At 39.1% G+C, this 20,641-nt stretch overlaps 1 protein-coding gene across 4 annotated transcripts in view; it reads left to right on the forward strand.

Annotated features, from left to right (window-relative positions):
- The first annotated feature begins 3,907 nt into the window (after positions 1-3,907).
- Positions 3,908-20,641, forward strand: part of LOC139125818 (rho GTPase-activating protein 32-like) — a 51,849-nt gene continuing 35,115 nt past the window's right edge. For 2 of the 4 annotated variants that reach the window (XM_070691919.1, XM_070691920.1), the window contains exons 1-2: positions 3,916-4,053; positions 15,474-15,685. In XM_070691919.1, coding sequence (XP_070548020.1) covers positions 15,657-15,685 — 29 coding nt within the window. In that variant the 5' untranslated portion in view covers positions 3,916-4,053; positions 15,474-15,656. Of the gene's footprint in view, positions 4,054-15,473; positions 15,686-19,110; positions 19,130-20,641 lie in introns of those variants that run through there. The other 2 variants (XM_070691922.1, XM_070691921.1) reach the window with 2 other exon arrangements.

Genomic DNA, 20,641 nt, shown 5'->3' on the forward strand with positions numbered 1-20,641 from the left:
CGACCAAATGCAGTAAATATGTGGGATTTTACATGAAAATGCCGCGCCATGTGTGGCGCGCTTATTTTGTATGCTACAGGGCCTTCGGCATTGTAGCTCTACTGGTGAGCGATGTCGCAAAATCCAAAACTCACCGACCGCCACAGGGTACACGGCCTTGTTGTTTATTTGTGTCTGTTTGTTTGTGTTTGTTTATTTGTTATTTTTAATAAAATAACAGCGAAAAGCTGTTTTGTTAATATTTGTCGATAAACAGCAGTATATTTGTTTATTTATTTACTTGTTTGTTTGTTTATTTGTTGATACGTATTTCCGATGGTTAGGGTTAGGGTTAGGCTTAAGTTAGGGTTAGGGTTAGGCTTATTCACTCCCTCTATAGAGGGAGTGAATAAGCCTAACCCTAACCCCAAGTTAAGCCTAACCCTAACCCTAACCCTAACTTAAGCCTAACCCTAACCCTAACCCTAACTTAAGCCTAACCCCAACCCTAACCATCGGAAATACGTATCAACAAACAAACAAACAAACAAATAAATAAAGCATCTTTCTACAGAAAACCTCTGACACAAAGGAAAATAATTGCATCAATGAGAAGGAAAAATATTTTGACATTTTTCTATCTCTAAAATAAGTCACTGTATCAAATATATATTGTGAAATATTTGTGCATGTTGTTTTCTCATACTGAATTCTCATAGAGAGAACAGAAAAGTATCAGGAATTTGTCATCCTTTTCATATGAAATGCAGATTTCATAATGGTACACTTTCACTTAGCAAACATCAAGATATCTCTGATTTATTAAAGTATGGCGCCCAAAGGGCGCGCCGAAAAATATGAAACATCCTGATATCTCTGATATATATGCCTTGTATATTAAAGTCATGCACCTGAACGGCATGCTGAAAAATGTCTGATATATTAAAGTAATGAGCTTGAAGAGCACGCTAAAAATTTTGAACATACAGATATCTCTGATGTATGTATGCTTGGGCGTGCTGAAAAATATGACTGATTATTAAACTTACGCGCCCGAAGATTAACATTTGCATAAGCGACCCGTTCAACACGAAAATGGATTTTTCTCAGGGCACTCGTCCCGCACCGGGTGCTTTCGGCTCTTGTGTAAAGGCGATGGAGAGATATATTCGGGTCAAGCTTGGAAGCAGAAACAGTTTGGACTTTCAGTTAACGTCATGGCTACCAGCGAGGGTGGAAAGTTCGGATTTCCGGTAGATTTTATGCAATACTTTCAGCGGTCCTCTCTAGCTGCAAAATTGTAGCTCAACGGTGAGGCGGTCGCAACAAGCACGAGTCCCCTGTGCGACCGCCTCACCGTTGAGCTACAATTTTGCAGCTAGAGAGGACCGCTGAAAGTATTGCATAAAATCTACCGGAAATCCGATTTTTCCACCCTCGCTGGTAGCCATGACGTTAACTGAAAGTCCAAACTGTTTCTGCTTCCAAGCTTGACCCGAATATATCTCTCCATCGCCTTTACACAAGAGCCGAAAGCACCCGGTGCGGGACGCGTGCCCTGAGAAAAATCCATTTTCGTGTTGAACGGATCGCTTATGCAAATGTGAATCTGCGCATGCGCAGTACTCCAAAATACATCTGAATGGTGAAATTGTGGCTGACACTAGCATTTTAGGCAATGACGAGCTTGTGTCAAAATTCAAAAACACACTGACCCCCTGTTGGGCATTTCAAAAACATGGTGACCCCCCCCTATCACCAAAGTCAAAAACAGGGTGACCCCCCATGAATCCACCGGCCCCCCCCCCCGGGCTGAAGAAACTGACCAGTCCCTAAGATCAACCTCGAAGGGAAGTTGTATCATCATCACTCTGCCGCTTACCCTCAAAAAGATGATTTCATGGCAAAATGGTTTCTATTATTTATCATACAACATTGTGTTTCTTTAAATCAAGCATTTTAGGGGGATCTCGCTGCGTATTCAACATTTTGCGCATAATTTCACAATAGCTGCAAGGTTTCTCACAATTTCTCACGCTTTGCAAGTTGCACAGGTAATCAATCCGTATGGCGATGTTTGTTTGTGAGAGAGAGAGAGAGAGAGAGAGAGAGAGAGAGAGAGAGAGAGAGAGAGAGAGAGAGAGAGCTTTATGCTCACAATATATTGCAGAACATCATTTAAGCCATATTTTTACTGCTAATTCCTCAAAGCATATGATACAACTATACTGCTCCGATCATGATATGCACTTTGTTGTCCCCTTTGCTCGTATATTCGTCCATTCCTATCTTACAACTGACATGTCAACAATTTCATTAAAACATAGAATGACTATTCAAATATAAATATATGTAGTAAAATATCATATATATATATATATATATATATATATATATATATATATATATATATATATATAATTTATGTCCATCTTTTGTTTTACCTATGTCGCGCGCCGGGGGGGGGCGAGGGTTACCCTGTTTTTGAATTTGGAATAGGGGGGTCACCCTCTTTTCATAATTTGGAATAGGGGGGTCAGCCACTTTTTGACGTCGGCAAAAAATAATCCACCCCCCAGGCCGAAGAAACTGACCAGTCCCTTAATATTGGGTGAACCGGATGACATTGGAAGTTCCGATAAGAAGTGCGCCCTCAAAGGCACTATATGAATGTTTCTTTGTTTCTTTTGTTAACGAGCTTAGTGGTTGCTTGGACATGAGAAACGTATAGTAAATATTGTTTGCTTGCCTTTTTTAGGATATCGACGTGGAAATAAAATACATGAAGGGATGGTTCAATCACCAGACTAGAGAATACAGACCCATGTTCAGTCATAGAACACATCATTACCAAATGAACTGTGTTGGCATTTCATCGGAATCCTCAAACTTCTGAGTCCGATTCAAATTATATCATAGGGAGAACGTGCAGTGAGGCCCAATGTTCTACAGGAGGGAAACTTACGAATCTACAGACTAGTTTTTATAAAAGTTACAACTCCTCCCCGAAAAAACAAAAGACAACACCAACAACTTGAACAGCAACCGAGCGACGATACATATATGTTGCCTCAACACTACTTTGTTTGTTTTGTTTTTATTTTGTTCCTCTCACTGAAACAATCATACGACTGAATGGGGAAAGTGGCCATCAAACGTAGCTTCCCTAAGAAAGGTTTTCAAGCGTGTTAGAATTCGCATACATATTGGCTGAGTTTGAAGCCATGCAAAATCTGAAAATGTACGATTATCCGAGTCCTGGAGTTGTTGAACGAAAGAATCGCCAGTCTTGATTTGTGTACACCGGGAATTCTTGTGATTGGCAATAACGATGTACGTTAATCAATATTATAATGTATTATGAAATTCGACAATATCTTTTCGAAAGGTCGTTCTCAAAATTGTTGGGATACACATACAGGTTCACATGTAAACGAAGGCCGGTCCCTTAAAACGGTGTGATTACCGTGATGAACGCACTTCAGCATAAAGTCTTCATTGACAAAGGAACAAAAATAAACTCTTCGTGAAGACAGACAATAGCGCCTTCTCTAGTCGCGACATGTCTAAACTTCTATTTGGGTATATTACTTCATTTGTAATGTTCCTCAATCTCATGTTCGGGTGTAGGAAACACACTTTATCAAAAGTGTTACTGTTGTGTGAACCACTTGCTACACCCAACCAAAGATCAGGGGTCTCAGTTTGACAATAAATGTTTTTAGCTGTTAACCGACTTTTTCAGCAACACTTCTCAGGTGCCCAGTTTTCAGTAAATTCAGTATAGCTTGGATAATCGTGAGACTTGTGGAACGATCGATTACAAACTATGCATGTATGACGTATACGCTATATTGCAGGATACCCGCTTGTGACCAATCAGAATCTTTGTTACATAGGCGACGATACTTGAAATCACGTGACCCGTAGGATAACAATAATGATTCAAAATGGCGACAATAATATACCTGTCTAGAGTTCGTTAGCGTTATTTCAGTAGTCTACCTATATCCATGACCTTGTTTGGCGCTTTGTAGCGGCACTAAACAGGATAGGAGAGTACATCTTTATTTGGTAAGTAAATTTTATTACTATGCCCCGGTTTGTTCGCTTTTCGAAGCGAAAATCTGAGTTGGTCCAAAGCTAGACGTAGACGGCATACGTTAGTCGTTAGTTTTTCATCAGTGAAAGTGAAATCTTACACCGTGGAAGGGCTTTTGTCATCGGAACACAAAACGCAGAGCTTTCAAATTTCGTCTAAGCGCTTTGTGTAATTCACAAGGTTGTTTTCCTGTCCTTGAATCGCAGACAAAGGAACGGACTTGGATTTTTTTTTGGAGTTCAACTCCATACTTCGCGTCCAACAGCGTGACACATTGCCCTGAGTCGACGGGTTCTTTCTCCTGCAGCGGAAGTTGCCGTTCGGGTTAGACACTACCCAAGCGGATATGACCAGTTCTCTTCTCCTTTGACTGGGAAACACACCAGGATAGACCCTAATGAACTCACAATTTGTATTCAGTGCACGCTAATTTAAAAAGCTGAAAGGACTTTGTCACAGCTTACGGCAGAGGTAAAAATCCCAACTTTTTTTTCGAATGCCAAATTTTGTATTGTACATGTAGGTATTATACTTTGAAATCTGTCATTCTTCCACGGGTTATTTCCTCTTTTCAAACAAGAAAATATGATGATACGTTGACCTCTTGGGCTGTAATCACCTAAACATACACGGAAACGTCAATTTAAATTTACGGCATAGTTTTCATATGTGACCTCTGACCCGATTGGAGCAATACATGATCAATTAGTCACCGCGGATTTCAGATGTTTGCAAGATGTCTCAAGACTTCAGCTGTGGAATGAGTCACGCTTCTATTTTCATTCGCCCTCTCCGAACAGAAGACGAAACGGCGTTTCTGCGCAAGGTCAATTTTTAGCTGTAAATTTTAGGTACAATGGGTCGTAAAATTATGGCCAACTGCTTTGGTGGTATTGTAAAAGGTAAAAAGGGGGGGGGGGAGGGCCGCAGTAATACAAGTTTTACAAAACTACCTGGAGTTATTCATCATACTTTGTAAGCACAATCACTATTATATCTGTATGTGAGCCTCACTTACTACAGCCATGGTGAAATGCAGATCTACTATGTTTTTGTGTGCGTTTTTGACATTTTCAAAAAAACAAAAACAACAATTACAATAGTACATGTACTTGCAATAGAACTCAGTAATCCCTTGAGAAATCTGCATTAATAATTTCAACACATATTTTTGTTCAGACTCAGAGAAATCGCTTTGCATTACAATATGTTTTCTGACATATTGTCAAAGTAAAACGCTCATTATTGTCATTATTGTTACACCAGTTTCACATATTTTCAAAAGTTTTGTTTCCATATTTTTAAATATATCAGTGCACATTCGTGTCTGTTTTATTACATTGGAAGCTTCAGAAAAAAAATACGTCTTCATCAACATACAAGTGCTGTTTATCTTAGTCAGTCAGAAAATATTGCTTTGGTAAATTGCTCGATGAAAAATCATTCCTCTTGTATTGCTAAAGGTACATGTACATGTATCCTGTGAATTGTAATATTACTTTGTTGAGTGTTAAGCCAATCTCATGCGGTCAGTGTGATTTATTGCATGCAAAGAAACCCAAAACAATCTTTAACCCTTTCACCACCATGGTTTGTCCCAAATCCATTGTTTTCTATGGTAAAGTTGGACCTGTATACAGGGAACTGGGGGTGAAAGGGTTAAGGCAAGGGTGAAATGAAAAAAATTACTGAATACTTATTACTTTGCAGGCCTGTTTACATTTTATTGCAATCTTATCATAAAATTGATTCACCTGCCGTATGATGTATAATGATTTTCTGTCGTAACTTTTTAATTTTTAATACCATCATACATCACAGTTGATGAGATGTCATGTTCCATAATTAACCCTTTCACCACCATGGTTTGTCCAAATCCATTGTTTTCTATGGTAAAGTTGGACCTGTATACAGGGAACTGGGGGTGAAAGGGTTGGTATAAACAAAACTGCAGCACTATAATGTGAGGTCAAAAGATAAATGCGTTTTCACAATTACTCAGAGCAAAACAAAAGTTGCACATGTTAATTGAGTTTATCATGGGCAAGAATGATTGGATTATCTCTTTTAACCCTTTCACCACCATGGTTTGGCCCAAACCCATTGTTATCAATGATGAGTGTGGACAGGTTAAAATTTTACCCTGTTTCACCACCATGGTTTGGTCAGAAGGCATTGTTACCAAAGGTAAGTGATGACCTGTTTACAGGGAAGTGAAGAGAACTCTTGTTGAAAATTGTTGTGTACTCATTCCAGTCCCATGTACAGTACTGGGCATGTACATCGTGGCTTCATAGGTTACTGGTATTGTCTCTGCATGTAACTGGTTTCTCTTTGTGCAACAAAGTCTCAATCAATGACGGCAGTACATCAATTATCATGTAACGAAGAAATGCATGTATGAATTAGTGTCTTTGATTTACATATTGCAAGAACAAAGCACCTGGTTCACAGGCCCGGGTGTTTGACCTCAGTTTTCAGTCCTGTTGCACTTAAAATTTGTTGATGCGGCTGTGATTGTAGATTTGTTTTTTATTTTGGGACACCAGTACATGAACATAGATTTCTTTTATTTTTTAAGGGGGGGTTAATGTTATTCATGATTGTATAAACTTTCAAATTGGATTGAAAGGAACTACAGTGTGTTATGTACCTGAGTATGGCTTGTAGGTAGTATCAGAGGGAGTGGTATGGAAATAGCCAAACCATTGTGTGTCAGTACTGTTGTGCAGTGTTTGCTTGCTTCAATGCTTGTCAAAATCTAACATGACCAATGAGGTATTGTCTTGATGGAGCTCATTCATTGTTGCCTTCGCAGAATGGTAAGAATAACCATGTTTCCCACTTACTGACAACAAACTGAATCAGTTTCTAAACTTACATACATACCTAGGTTGTGATGCAAGTCAGAAAAAAGCCCTGCAGCCTGTATGTCAACCATTTAAACTCATGAAACATGCATCACATGATCGTGATGAGTTTCAAACTCAAATACAAGTACAGCCAATCTCAGGTTTGCGGTAGAGAGGTACTGGCTGTTGGTTTGTACAGCTCACTGATAAGTCACATATGGTGTACAATTTTGGCCAATATGCCAGAAATGACTTGAATGTATTGTGCTGCTTTCTATACCTGCTCTCTATGAGGTTGAAGGTGTGTTTGTTTACTATTACTCGACCTGTTTTAACTCCAAGATAACATACTGACCAATTTATAATGCATTTAAAGTGTAGTAATACAAAATTGGGGAAAGCTAGGGGCACAAGTAGAAACCGCTAGGCCCACTTCCCGGGGCATTTTCCTTACCATGGCACCAGTGCTTACAGACAGATGTGTACATGTCCTCCTGAAATTGTGTTGAATTGTACAGTAGCTATTGATGGGCCCAGTGTTATCCAGTCTTGATAAACTGGCTTCTAATGAGTGCATCTTTTGTCTCTGTAAAAGTCTTTTTGGTTTAGAATTTTATACGGCCAATGAGGAGGATAGCTGGCATGCCTTTGTGAAGTCCAGTGAGAATCCCTACAGTGACCTTAACTGTACTGTGTACATACATCACATGCCTGGCCCATACTCCATTTACAAGTACATGCCAGGATTATATCAATGGCCTTGTTTGCTCCTCTATTACCTAGACAAATAGAACCTTGGTGTTAGCTGTCTGAGAGGCCTTGTGCATTGTTTACAGACAGACTGAGTGCAGATTGTGGAATTACCTTCCCTGGGGTCTGTTACTGACATGCATGCCCTGGTATAGGGTAGGTCTCAGTAACAGACCGACCTTTGTTCTGTCAAGGCTATTGACCTTCTCACTGCGCTACTAGTGCTGTGTATGGCAGTATTATACACAGGCGACATACATATATGCAGTTTATTGTACCATGGTTTCTCTTCCCCAATGGTAACTTATATTGTGCAATATATTTACTAAATTGTGTATCGTTTGTATTAGTTCAATGTGTTTTTTTCACTTTTGATGTTTTATTACTTATTAAAGTAAATAAACAGGATTTAAATGTGAAAATAAACTGTATAGCTTGCCATTAATCACTGCTGAATGGAGAAAAATATTGAGAATGTCAGAAGTATATCATATCACTGGAATGCCTTGTGAATAGCCCTGGTGATATGTAAATTGTATGCAAATATTATGCAAATTAATATGCTAATTAGCCGCCCGCCTTTAATTTTTATTTGTGGAGAACACTGGAAGGTAGAGCCTGGATGGTCTTGTGGAACATCCATTGTCAGCATAGCTGTGATTGTGTAGACAACATGCATTTAGAGCTGTTGACAATTTTCATTTTTACATGGCAAACTGGCATATTAATATTATTCGGTGGGAAATCTGTGTGAGTGACAGTGCTCAACATATGTTTTTAAAAATTTCATGAGGAACAAAAAATTGTGAAACTGGGTGCTAATGAAAAATATGTATCTAATTTGGGAACATGCCAAATCACATATATCACAAAATTGCCGTTCTTGTGTGGGCCAGGAATATTGAATGAAGTATGTAAGAAGCCAGGCTACAGTGTATGTACAGTAGATTTACTGTCCCTGTTTGACTTATGTTTGTCTAGGCAGTATTTTGGCTATGCACTTAATTTTAGACTCCTATTTATAGATTTTGTCGTGTGCACTCGTATACATCTTCTGTAGGAACGGACAGCTGTTGATTAGTTGCTATGAGTCCCCTGTGTCTGGCTTGGAAAGAATGCATCATTTCAATGTGTCTGCCCAGCATAGAATAACAATCATGTTCTCGTCTGTGCTGACTACTGTAGGACAGAATGACTGAAAGAATAGTAAACTGTTTGCCAGATGTTGTACATGTACCGGTAGTGTGTACGTGTATGTCCTAGTTTCATAGATGCAGACTGGAACACTGGCTATGCTGGTATTCTGGACGGCAGAGGTGACACTAGAGTGTGTTACTGCAGCTGGAGGTTTGTTCCGTTGCATTCTGGGAAATACTTGTTCATGTACACAGTAACACCAGAACTAAGAATAGATCGAATCGATCGTGTAAGCATGTACATTTGGCTTGAATTTTGCATTAATGTAAAATTGAAATTCAACACTTATATAATGAATGAAAATTTTCCTGATTGAAGCTATGCTTAGAGATACATGTATGTTGTTGCATGCATAAACACTTGGCATGTCTCGATATTTGTTGTTTTATCCAGCATGCTGGATTGCCTGCAATTGGCCATGCTTTGTTGTCTTTCAAGCATATAAGAGCGGGCACTAGTCCAATGATAGATTAGGATGACATTACTTCCTGATAATATATATGGCAATAGAGATCATCCCTAACATTAGGCTGAAAACACTTCCTGATAATACATGTATATGGCTGTAGAGGTCACCCCTAACACTAAACTGCACCTCCCTTCCCATCCAGTGAGGCTCAACTGATCAGCCATCTTTTTTCGAGCATCCTTGATGTAACTCGCACCCAACGGTATATACATGTACTGTATTGGTTACAGGTACATGGGCATCTCACAAGAAGAGACACCTGCTGTTTCAAGTGAAACAGTATGGTATTTCAGACCATATGCATGGATTGCATTTAAAGATGGGGTAGAGCCCTAAAGATGTTCAGATTTCAGGGGCCATGGATCTCGGAGACATACATGTAAGCGTTGTTGTGATTATGGTTCACCTACACGAAGACAAACAACATTTACAATGTAAAGCAAAGTGCCAATGATAATGAGAAATTCCTTGAGTTTTCACTTGATGCGAAACCAAGTCCATACATGCACTGGTATTCGGAGGAAACAATATACCGACTGTTTGATGACACCAGTGCCAGCACATGTATAGGTTTATAGGGGAATGAACTGCCAAAGCTTGTTTTGAATTCACTGCTCAGATGAACAGTTTGGAAAGGGCGCAGCCTTTGAATGGGAGCATTTGGGATAAGTGCTTGCAAATTGCATGGCATGCAGGGTTTTCAGCCCCTTCAAGTGTTCAAAGCAAGCTACAGAAAAAAACAAGTGTGGAATTAGAGACTGGGAGAATGCCAGTAATTCTCCTGAGTGAAAAGTGGGTCAATTAGTCTGTGGTGAATCAGATTACAGCCGACAGGGGGTCATGTCGAGGATTAAAGCTGGGTTAGAAAATCCACTTGTACTCCTTAAAACAAAAGTCGCTCCACTTAAGCCGACTTGATTGCCATTGTCGGAGCAACTTGAGGGAAAACAACCGGAGAAGGAACTTCAGCTATTCAGATGTATTGGTGCACAGACTTTGAAAACAACACAGGCATTGCAAATATTTTGTTGCATAATAGAAATATTGACAGACATTGGGATGTTATTTATAAAGTGTCTGGGATTTTGAATTGTAATCATTTGTAAGTTAAAAATACATGTAGTTTGCTGTGCACTACTGTTGTCCAATCAAAAATCATCGCAACATTTGCTCTAATGAAAAGTTCATTGCCCCTAACTGTGAACTGAAGTGCAAAAAGTTTTATGTTCTTCGTCTGTTTGTCATTTGTCAGTGCTTTTAGTGTGGACAGAATGCATGTATACAAGGCAGACTTGCAGTTCCAATGGTATACATGTACCAGTACTTGTTGTACATACATGTATACAACATGAAATTTAAATTTTGAATCATTCATCAGAATAATTAGTTGAAGTTATGAACTTAAAGCTGTAAGCACCTGTACATGTGTATAGTACTGTCAGTAATTGGCAGAGATTCATTCAGCGATACACAATGTACTCGCAGAATCTAGCACAAGAACTGTTTCTATTGATACCATTATGTAGTTTCATTGTGCAAGTACTAGTGGTAACAAGTTCAACAACAAGTGATATTTCTATTGACCTCCCTGCCATCTGAAGCTTCACCTTGTCCCTGTAAGGCCTGCATGTCATGTGTACCACATAGTCTGATCCACACAGCTTGTCTGGATTGGCTGATGCAGTCTCCCTAAGTCACTGCAGAAATAAACACCGCTTGGCTTTAAAAGATGACTTCACTTCAAATTTACAGTGTACATACATACATACATACATACATTTTTTGTACATACTGTACATACATACATACATACATACATACATACATACATACATACCTTATCATACATATCATACATAAGGTATGACTATACATGTATGGTACATGTAGCATATACATGTGAAATATGTGATAACAAAGAGCTGAAGGCTGTACATATACATTGATACAAGATGTCTGAAGGTTAGTGCAAGTTGTGTGTCCTTGCCTCAAGTATAGTACACTGATTGACTGCAGTAATTCACAGTACTCTATTATCTGTGTTAGGTTACTGTATCTGCTGCTTGGTGTCTCTTTACATTACAGCTGTACAGTTGGCTACAGTTGTGTACCAGTACATATAAAGTACGGGTGTAGTTAGACACTACCTGGGGATATAACAGTACTTTAATCAAGACTTCCTCTTTAGATTAATTTAAATGAGATGTCCTTGCTCAGGCATCACCCGCACACACCCTGAGGGGGACACGGAGACTGCATCTCAAGCTAATTTGGCAAATTCACTCCCTGAGTGGACCATTCCCTCCCAGCTCTTTCCCACAGCTGACTGGTCACCAGATGTTGGCCACGGGGCTTCCAAGTTGCTTACAATCAGTTCAGCTCAGAGCTATAGGCTGGAACAATCCTGGTAGCCACATTGCAAAATATACCATTTGCTCTTTCAATACATGCAGTAAGCCCATACACGCATGAATATGTTAGACTTACATACATGTACAGTATATATGTTCACCATGTTACATGACAATATGCTACTTGGGGGGGTTCAACCTTAGAAGGGCCACTGTTTATGGGCTCTTCACTTTAATGGTTATACCCCTCAACTATCACAGTTCATTGACTAACCAATTAATCATTATTCTCCACAAGGATTCCAGTAAACATAGAGGACACTGACCCTACACTGAACCTACTCAGCAATAAACACTGCACCTCAGTTAATAGGTATATTGAGATAGTTGCACATCATACAAGGTTAGAGTAGAGGGCACACCCGGTATATTTGGGAATGGGTTATGAATTTGTTCCAACAAATTGTAGCTAATTTCTTCTGTGTTTGGCTTTGTGACATTGAATATGTCTCACAATTTACATCTGTGGATCACGGTCCCTTCACAAAAGTGAGGGACTGTGTGTGGATGTGTGTATTGGAGTGTACATACATTTGTTCATAAAGTTATTGCTTACTAAACCTGTCGATACAGGATGTATGAACATTTACGGAATGTCTGGTAATACTGTAAGCAACTAAATTTTAGTCTGGATCATAATTCATTTGTCCATAATGACAATACTTGTACACTTGTGTTGTGTTTGGGACACTGGTGTCAACATTTTATCTGAAGGACACAAAAGAGGAAGTGTGTGACCAGTCATTACAATACTGCATCCTCAAGATCCTTGCACTTAATTTGTTCTTAGTAGCTAACTTATTTGTTTGCCTAGCGGCGCTGGTGATTTTAGTGACAGTTGGATGTGTTTATTAACCCTTTCACCCCCAGTTCCCTGTATACAGGTCCAACTTTACCATAGAAAAACAATGGATTTGTGACAAACCATGGTGGTGAAAGGGTTAAAATAGATGACATGACCTGTAAATTATTATAACACTAGGCATATATTTGATTTGCAGTCAGCCCATAAAACATTTCACAATGTTCGTGTATGATACCACGTAACAGTGCAACAATGTCTGATGAATTACTGTGTGGCTCACTTTGTGTCTGTGTGTGCGTGCATGTCACATTACCACAAGTATACATGTACGTCTACTGGTGGCTGTACATTCATAGAAGACATCAAATGCAGATTTATACATGTACTGGTATATACGTGTATATTATAAACTGTCAAAGATCTTCACGCAATGGAATAAATGTTTTCTTCTGTGAATTGGTGTACCATAATTTGAGATCTTTTCATAATATACAAATAAATACAGTGCTATGTGCTCAATTTCATGTACTGTACACTACTGGTATATTTCAATGAAATTTTCAAAGTCCTTTGTTCCTCAATGAGCAGGCCTCCATACCATGTAGTGTTATTTGCATTTATTGATTTTATCATTTTGACATAGACATGTGAAAATGTGTCACCCCAATTAATAGATTTCAATTTTACAAATGTGCATAGGTTGACTTTAGTCCAGAAAATCTAAATTGTTACTTTTTTAATCAAAAAAATTGCCTCTGGCTCACAAAACTGTCAATAGCTACATTAATTTTACACTACGGGTAGTGGGAAAAACGACCAATGTAAAACTGATCAAGGTACATGTAACTAGTCCAGGCATTGAAATACATGTACATAATAATACATGGACATATTCAAGGGTATAGTGAGTGTGTGGTATATTGTGTTGGAAAATGCCTGCACTGAACACTTTCATCTCTGCTGTGCCCATATCCCTGCATACGATGCTGTGTGTTCCGCTACAGCTAATAGCCCCGCTCACCACAGCCTGCAAAGACCCGTACGTAGAGTTGGTGACTTCAAATCCATTTTTGGACTTGACGTAAAAAGCCAAATTACTGCCGAAATTCAGCGTTCTTGGGCCCAAGTCGTATCCCTGCCTACCTTAGCTACTCGATCGCTTCCAAAATGACAGTCTTTTATTCTTTTTTCGTAAATAACCGTCGATGTCGGCAACTCTCTCGCTAGCCCTGCGTATGTACGCAGTGTACGCTGTGCATTCCCTGTGTGCGTTCCTAACACACAGCGTACACTGCGTACGTACGCAGGGCTAGCGAGAGAGTTGCCGACATCGACGGTTATTTACGAAAAAAAGAATAAAAGACTGTCATTTTTGGAAGCGATCGAGTAGCTGAGGTAGGCAGGGATACGACTTGGGCCCAAGAACGCTGAATTTCGGCAGTAATTTGGCTTTTTACGTCAAGTCCAAAAATGGATTTGAAGTCACCAACTCTACGTACGGGTCTTTGCAGGGCTGTGGTGAGCGGGGCTATTAGCTGTAGCGGAACACACAGCATCGTACGCAGGGCTACTGTGCCTATATACATGTACAGGTACTCATCGCATATACACTGAACACTGAACTTATTTTCATCTGTTATTCTTATCAAAAATAAGACGGCAAAAGTGTCAGTTACTGCAAGAACTTCAAAATGATTCCCACAAGCAGTACATCAGAAAGGTATTGCAGCAGATTGAGAGTTTGAATAGCACAGTTTTAGCTTGTAAGGACTGTAGCCCTGTAAAATCTGCTGAGGTTCCTGGCAAAGTCATGTCACCAGCCTTTCCCTTGAATATTGTGTACAAAAAGAGGACAATCGAAAGTGGTATATGTATGTGGTTCCCAACATGGTTTGGGAATCACATAACCAATTGTATGTGACCTATGGTACATGTACATGTATGTTTGATTATATGAATTTTTAAAACCATAATACCACCATGGTTTGTCCCAAATCCATTGTTTTCTATGGTAAAGTTGGACCTGTATACAGGGAACTGGGGGTGAAAGGGTTAAAACCATAATGCTACAGGTACTTGTACTTCAGTACATGGGTATACAGGTACAGCATCAGAGTTATCATCATTTCTCTATCAATAGTTGTTTCTGTCCATTTGGTCTGTTTGAAAACAGCCTATTGTATTCGTCAGCTTTTCCGAAATATTGAAGGGGAAAAACTGTTAGTCCAAACAACTGCAGCTGCTGTCCAATGACATTGATTAGGGATTAGAGTGAGGTCAAGGCTTGATCACAAAATAACATGCCCTCAAATTGAACCACAACTTCTATTACAAGTGTCTATTAGATGTAGATCTGTAAAGTCATTGCTATATTTACATGCATCAGAGGCAGGTGTCTGAAACCACATGTAATTTTACTTTGTGGTAAAAAGGAAACAATAGGTACCGTATTGTTTTATTTACAATGTAATGACTGAATTGAAGTGCACGCAGTTGAACTTGAAGTTAAATCTATGCCCACTCTTTTTTGTGAACTTGCAAGCTCTGTTTTGTTGTCATCTGTTTGATGATGGTGACTTGTCTCAACATGGATGTTTATTTTGTGAAGTATCAAAATTACATTATAAAGCTATCAGCAGCTGATTGAACTTTAATTTTTCAAATATTTTTTTTGAGGTGTCACGGGGTCAAATGAGACTTCACAAGTACCATTACAACTCCTTGAAATTGAATGAGGAAATGATTATTACCTTGTTGCCATATGATTATGAGATAATCAACAAATTTAATTCATGTATTTCACTTAATCTCCTATCTCCTGTTCCTTGTTACATTTTTTAAGGACTTCGCAATACGTACACTTATTTATACTCCTAAAATATTTGCATTTCCTGGTTCTTGTTTTCAGACTTTGCAAGATTCATTTCCTCAACACTACTGCTATGCTAGCCTGGCTCACAGCTGCTGTATGTTAGAGTGGACATTCATCATAACTGGCAGCCAGTCTGGTTTACTTTGCTGAGCTCAGCAAAATTATCACTGCGTATACATATCTATCTAGTGATGTTGTTTTACTACATGGTCCAGTGTTATGGCTAGTTCTAAGCAAGAACTTCAAAGGTGAGTCACATTTCTGTAATTACTCTTTGCTTTCTCAGTTCTAACTTACAGCATTGTGGTGTGTGCATTGGTCGGAGTACACGTACATGTCAAGGTCACAGGTCAGCCAATCCATGTAATGTTTTGTCGTCTTCATGATGAATATAGAGATGTATCCAGTGGTCATACAACCCAGTATGGTGATATTTCTCCTCTTCTAAAACCGGATATCTTTTGCATCTATATACTGAAAATTTCGCAGGTGACTTTGCTGTGTAAGTGTGTAGAGGAAGAATATTCCAGTTCTTAACAATCCTCATGAAAAAATTTCTCTCCCTACATAGTTTGTCGTAATCCTATCTGGTCTGACTCTCTGGTAACTTACCTGAATTACATATACACATTCTACATACCAGTATACATATGTACTGGTATTCAGAGGTTCAGGCCTGAAAGGGTTAAACTTTTAAATCTGGTGGTAGATTTTGCAATATGTTCTCCTATCATAGTCAGGACCTACATGTACATGTACCGTACCTGGTACATATACAACAGTGTGTCCTGTAAGCCAATTCTACAAACCTTTGTCTCTCAGAAACTTCCCTTCAGCTCAAGAAACTCTTGAATATAACATGTACTGGTATAGGGCTGAGGAGGAATTTTTAAGTTTCTAAATTGACGTTACGTCAACGGAGCTCAGAAATGTTAAAAGTGAGAGGGTACACACGTACATTGGTTGAGGGTTTGTGGAAATTGTGGTATGGTCAAAAGAATAAAGGATTTCAAAACCATACATGTCTATATGTCTTCATCAATTGATATAGATTTTTAACCTCCAAGTCAGACAAATGATTTTCAAAAATGTATTTAGGGATGTAAGAGATACCGGTATATAGATCTGTTTTAATTTCAATGTTAGCAAGTTCCTAAATCTTATTTCTAGGTCAACAGGAAAAGATTATAATTACATGTGGATATAAATAGCTGTAATATCATGACTGGCAAAGTAACATGTGTATAACTATACCATGTGCCTGGACATCGACACTGGTCTGAAAAGGATAAAATATTCACTTTGTGTAATGGTAAAATAATAAGAATGTACTAATGAAGTTTGTGTATAACATTTTAGTAGCAATTGTATGTATTTCTCCTGCATAAATTTCCACTGAATTTAGGTCATTGAAATTGAACCTAAACCATTTCCAGTTAGAAGGTCTGGTATCTGGCATCTTGTCCAATCAGTATGAAGTGATATGTAGTCAAAAGAGTATTCTCCTCAACTTGGCACATGTCATATACGGTAGGTGCACAAGAATGTAACATTACCCAGCTTTGCAGTTTCAGCTGCCTTGAAATACATGTACCTAATCATGGTGTATGGCATTGAACTAGGCTGGCTATTACATTCTGTTCAATACTGAATTTCACTGTCCTAGCAGGATATGGCCCTGAATACCAAGGGGGGGGGGGGGGGGGCCTCTGAAACTCAGTGCAGTTTCCATTGACTTGTCAGCATCAGCAAATAATGAACGTACATGAGTACTCCTGGTACATACATGTAGCAATATTCACCCAAGTATTCCAAAGTGCTGTACGTACACAAGAACCTCCGCTACCCGTCCGTCCCTCCCTCCTCCAATAAACATCCAGCATAAAGTCTGCTTTGGTCAGCGAGAATCAAATGCTAAGTTCCCCAGCAGGCAACTTTGAAGTGAGCTTTTAGGAAAGTGCATTGCATGGGTCATGGAGGCTCACATAAATGTGAGAAATCTCTTGTTGAGAAATCAGTGATGCTTTGCAAATGGCGCCCTGTACCTGTCAAAACTCCCTGTGAGCACACAGTCCTCTAATAAAGTTGTTATTGTTGCTTTCATTGTGGAGTGAAAAAAGAAAGATACAAAAATATTCAAAGCATTTGGTACATTGAAGATATTCTTACATGAGACTGCACATATTCATTTACATTTCCGGTATGTGTTACACATTTTTTGCCAGTTCAGGGTCCTGACCCATATTTTAACCCATACACCGTACAATTTAGTGTCCACAGACCTGTAGTGCTGATTGATACAATGGGCTTTGAACTTGAAAGTTAGATCAATCTAATAGATACTTGTACATTTTGTTTTGTTTTTGCTTTTTTGTTTTGTGCATGTGATCAGAAACTACTTTCTCCTGTATTGATTTTTGCAACTTCAGCATTAATTATGATTCACTCCTACGGTGTGTGTGTGTGTGTGTCACTGGAAAATGCATGGAACAGCAATGCCATTGCTCACCCTTGGTGCACAGAAAGACATGAAAATCTAGTACACTGCAGTTTGGTACTACAAGTTCACATTTTGTTTTGTGACCATCATAAACCATCTGGTTGGTCCAAAAGTGGGCCTAACATTTGACTTGAAAATGGTCTGAAATGAAGTCATGGCTATGATCTGTGATGGTTAGACCAACAGAGGGAAAAAGGGGTAACAGAAATGTAGACAGCGATTCCTGGTAATAAATATAAAGGGTTCTTCCACGAGTGGATTTTCAGGGGTGGGCCATCCCTCTGTTGTGGAGCAGTCTATTAATATATTAATAACCATGTATAAAAATAATGCATTTTCACAACAAAAGAATATGCAAATTATGCATTGTAATGTAAGCTGTGGAGAACACTGTATGAATCATATGGGAAAGGCCATGAATTCATCTAGTTTAGAAGTAATACATGTAGATCTTTTTCACTCAGTCTACATGAACCAGTATTTTGTACCTGTATGTACAGGTACTCAGGAAAATATCAAATTCTGACTCAGAGTATAACCAATGAAAGTGCATATTGAAAAACATGCTCACTTCCAGGCAGATCAGAGCAAAGTTCTTTCAGAGGAAGATATGAGTCATATGTTGAAGTCAGCAGTGAATTGTGTCTGTGTTCAGGGGTCAGGGAAACGTTACCTTTCCATGGACAAATAACCCATTGTGTTCACTAGTATGATACATACAGGGGTAATTATCTCTGTGAGGTGGTTTCGTCTCGTCATACTGTATCCTTTCTCATTTTCGTGGATGTGGTGCCGTGGATATTATCGCTCTGCATTGCAGTAGTACTTCGAGAAGGAAGGTGGACAGAAAGAAATGGTGTTTGAGTGAGTTGTGTGTGCCCTTGTTGCAACTGAAGGCTCCAGACACAGCAGCTGGTCTTTCACTTGTTTGAGAATGTAATGACAATGGAGAGATTTACTCGGCAAAGCTGTTTGCTGGAAATAGCCTCTGTACCTACATGAACAAAGGCAGCGTCTGTGTCCTTGGACGAGGGCCACCGAAGCTTGCCCCTGCCGGCAGTTTTTTTTCTTGTCGGGTGCCTACTCACTAGACCCACCCAAGTGAAAATTTTTTCAACAAAACAGGAAGCTGAAGTCGGTGAGCTCAGTGTAAATGTACAGTAACAATGGCGGGGACAGGAAGATAATGATGGTTTATAGTGTGTCCTATATGAGTCAGTGTGGTACATGTACATGCATGTGTTTTGCCAAACAGACAAACAGATCTATGTTTTGGTCCAGTTGTGAAACACAATCAAGCGTACGGTATGTGAGCTGGTTACAAAACAGGTTTACTAAAAAAACCTGAGTGTGGTGACATCCAGTGTCCAATGTTGAAATATTCCACAGTCATACAAGACTTACCCTCAGTCCAACCACGGGTACTCTACAATGTAACCGTGGCTCAACCAAATATAGTAAAGACAAAATATAACGGAATGTGAAGATTTCAATAGAGTGGAATGTGGTAGAACTATATTTACTGTAAATTCAGCCAAAGTGAAACCAAAATATTTGGTTTTAGTTTACATTCATGTAAACATGGGACATGAACAGTAAATATATACATCTGTGTCATAAAAAAATTTGTAATCTACAGCAAAAGTCTTGTACACTACTTGAGTACATGTATTCTGTACAAATGACTTTGTATCATGAACTTCATAATAGTTGAGACATTTAACTTTATCCACATGTGCAATGTACAGTACCATGTCTACACAGTCCCAGTGATGTATACCGATAGACTGGTACTGTGCACAAAGGTGTTTGCATTACAAAGACGTGGTGTGGAGTTCCCTGTCACTCATATATACCGGTACATGTACGCATACAATTGAATATTTCATTATCTTGTGCCTCATGAGACTACATTTACATTTACATGTACCGGTACAGTACCAGGTGCCATGACTAAAGTAGCCAATCATACACTGGTATTTTTCACATACACGCATGTGTGTACATTGCTGTACAATTATCTTTCTTATCAAAAGTGAAAGTATGATGTGGTACTGTGAAAATGTACCCTCTAACATTAACAATATTTATAGCACTTGATAAGCATGTCAGTTTCAGATGCACCTGCTAGTATAGTAACCAAAAATATCACCTGCCTTTGCCTTAGTTTCCAACAGTAAATATTTTAGTTACCAGCTGAATAAATCATCTGTGAGTTTGGCCAGTAGAAGCATCAAGCCTACAGGCCTGTGAGCTTGGTAGCTAGTGGATTGTTCGCTCACTCCTACCGGTACATGTAGCTGTAGTGTGTGATTTGGCCAGTGAAGTGGGTGGCAATTACACTTGAGTTTTATTGACACCACGTTTCAGTCTTACCAACGCTCTATTTTTGTGGAACCATATCTATCTTCTAATATGCAAAAACTGATTTACAAACTGAAGAAAAACGCCCCGAGTTCAAAAAATAAGAAAAATTGATGTGCCGATAACAATGTAGGGCAAACCACAGAAAATGGAGGTCAGCCTACACTTCACTGTAGATCCTGTGTTTGTAGATTGAAGGGTGCAGTAAAGCATATGATGTTGCCATGCCAACTGTCAGGAAACGTCAGGTCAGTAACCTTTGATTGTTGGCGTACATTGTGTATTTAAAGTAGGCTGATGTCATTGGAGGGCGAACTACGGACATACAAGTCATGTTGTC

This window comes from Ptychodera flava, assembly GCF_041260155.1.
Source record: "Ptychodera flava strain L36383 chromosome 3 unlocalized genomic scaffold, AS_Pfla_20210202 Scaffold_26__1_contigs__length_13983176_pilon, whole genome shotgun sequence".
Classification (NCBI taxonomy): Eukaryota; Metazoa; Hemichordata; class Enteropneusta; family Ptychoderidae; genus Ptychodera; species Ptychodera flava.